This window comes from Protobothrops mucrosquamatus, unplaced genomic scaffold, assembly GCF_001527695.2.
Source record: "Protobothrops mucrosquamatus isolate PMUCROS unplaced genomic scaffold, P.Mucros_1.0 scaffold_126, whole genome shotgun sequence".
NCBI lineage: Eukaryota > Metazoa > Chordata > Lepidosauria > Squamata > Viperidae > Protobothrops > Protobothrops mucrosquamatus.
The window spans coordinates 210,938-213,583 of record NW_015386202.1 but is presented as its reverse complement, the minus strand read 5'-3'; the positions used below and the strand labels follow the sequence as shown (position 1 = coordinate 213,583).

The 2,646-nt window shown below is 37.2% G+C and overlaps 1 protein-coding gene across 1 annotated transcript in view; it reads right to left on the bottom strand.

Annotated features, from left to right (window-relative positions):
- Positions 1–351: 351 nt before the first annotated feature.
- The window catches only part of BRAF (B-Raf proto-oncogene, serine/threonine kinase), a 59,897-nt gene continuing 57,602 nt past the window's right edge, over positions 352–2,646 (bottom strand). The window contains exon 19 of the mRNA XM_015817269.1: positions 352–374. Within this exon, the coding sequence (XP_015672755.1) occupies positions 352–374 (23 nt within the window). The remainder of the gene's footprint in view (positions 375–2,646) is intronic.

Below are 2,646 nucleotides of genomic sequence, written 5' to 3'. Positions count from 1 at the left end.
TTCCAACTTCATCATGCCACAGCACCAGAAAGTCAAAGCGCAGCCCTCCCTCTTTCCTGGGAATGATGCCAACGGTACAGGCAGCCACTAGAGATCTTCAAATGCACATGACTTTTGTTGGAGGGGGGATACAGAGGCAGCGGAAAGCACTTGTCCCAAACAAGAGCTTTTCCCTTCCACCCCAAGGTTGGATTGGGATCTCCCTTCTGATCTGACCTAAGTGTACAGATCTATAGTTTTTCTAAACGCAGTGTTTAGAGGAGCACAAGCAAGTCTGAATATTCTAAAAAGAAACTGTCGGAACACAAGACTTTAAAAATAAGAGTGGATTTGCTGCCAATGATGCTGTGGCTACTTGAACGCTGCAAATTCGCCTGTAGAGGGAGGATAAGAATCAAGTTTTAAAAGTTAGGTTTAATTCACCAGGAAGACAGAAACTTTATCCAGTATAAATTTGATGCTGTATACCAGACATCTTGTTAGGGAGAAATGAAACTGTTAATAGTTAATTGTGCCAAGGGATCGTTTGAACGTATGGAATAAAAGCATATTCAAGCAAAATCTTTTAAAAAATCAGTAAAATAAATCTGGCCCATTTTACAAAAGCTTGTAAAAGAGGTTCTATTAATCAGTTTGCAAGCAGAAAATGTTATCCTATCTATTTCTACGATTCCTATTCATGTGTTTTTAACTTATAAAGTTAGGATCTAACATAATGATAGCTGAAGCCTAAAGAACTCAATGCCAAATATTAAAAAAGGAGGGTGACTAGTAGGAGCTCTCTATACTCCCAACATTTCAGTCAGTAATTTAGGAGACAGAAAGTGGATGGAATGTCCCTTCATCTATATTTATGCAAACTTAGAAAGTGCAGCTTTTAATAGCTTGACTCCAGAATGGCAGCTACCCATTAGCATAAATGTAAATAGTTTACAATGTTACTAGTCCATTAATATTACAAAAAAGGCAAGAATGCTTTACATATACACGCTACTCTTTTAGTTAATTAGATGACTCCCTACCCCTCCCTCCCTAGCTTAAAAAAACCTTTGTACATAAACAGCTTCTGAACTTACTGTATTAATAAGGAGCAAATAACATGCTTTGAGGCCAATTTAAAAACATTTATGTTCTCCTGCCCATTTCCACTGTATTTTTTTTCCAGTCATTCTGAGACCATGTTTACAGGCTTATGGTTAACAATTAATTTACATTAACAATTTTGTCCCTATTGCTCTTGTACACTCACAGTTCCGAACGGTGATAGGAAATCGTAAAGGCAAGATTGCAGAACAAAAAGTTTCATATTTCATCCAGTCATATAAGCTTAGCATGCACTGTGTTCAGTTCCTCCTCTCAAAGCATGAGGGCCATTTTAAGTCATATTAAAAGCCATTCTGGTTTCAGATTCAAGAATAGAGTATTTGAAAGTTTAATTTAATGGTTGTTGATAGATAATCAGACCACTGTATTCTGACATTACCTGAACTGTACAAGAAACAGTTTCTTGGAAACTGCTCTGATTATCTAATGGTACCTTACAGGTAAGAATAATATAACCCAGTATTTCCAAATATGTATGTAAGCAAGCATAGGAAATGGACCTCAAATCAAATACTGCCAAAACTTCAATAAACATTTCTTAGGTGATATGAGAAAATGAAGGGCAATGTAAATTTAACATATGTACAGTAAAATGTCATTTAAAAAAACAAAAACAAATGCACTGCAAAGCTGGATGACTGTTGCATGATTAGAAGCAGCCAAAATGTTGAGATACTAGCCCTCTTGCTACTATTAACTCCCAACAACCTCTGATAAATATACCAAGTTTCTTTCCTTTTGTTCTTTGCTTAGTTGCAATTGTGCTTAACTGTTATTTTGAACTATCACTGTTCAAAGTTGCTAAAGAATTCAGGTTTGCAACTGCTAAGAGGGATGACTGCCACTTTAACTTTCTTTTATAAATTAAATTGCCCCAACAAGGAAGGAACACGTTCGTGCATGCCACCAGCAATCCCGATCAGGTAGTGATATAAACTTTACTCTGCTATAGAGTGTTTTTTTTAACCTTAAGCAACTTTTTACTACTACCTAAATCAACTACATACAAAATATAAGAAAGGATCAGAAAGAGGTATCAGCTCAACAGATACCAAAGTCAACCTTTGGGTGACTCCAAGTCTAAGTGGCCATTTGATACACCACAGATGGGCTGCCTTCTATGGAAGACTCTCCCTCCTCCTAGCAAGCATGATTAAAAATCAGCGCTATTTATTAGCACAAGGTTATGCTACCTATCTCCCAGTCTCTGAGAATAATGCTTACCTTATCCAAACCCCAGATTTGTTAGGACTGTAACTCTCAGAAATCCTAGCCAACGCAATCATTGCTATATTATGTGGGAAAATCAAATGCTTCTACCAGACAGAAAAAATACGGCAGCTCCCCCCGAGATCCGGATGATTCCGGATCTCCTTACTTTCCGCCGCGCCCTCAAGACATGGCTTTTCCAGCAAGCGGGCCTGACCTAAGGAGGATTTTATTTAGGGACGATTTTAAGTATAATTTTAATTGGAACACAGCTTCGAATATTTGGTTTTAATTTGGTTTTAGAGGGGTTTTTATTTTTATTGATATGTGTAT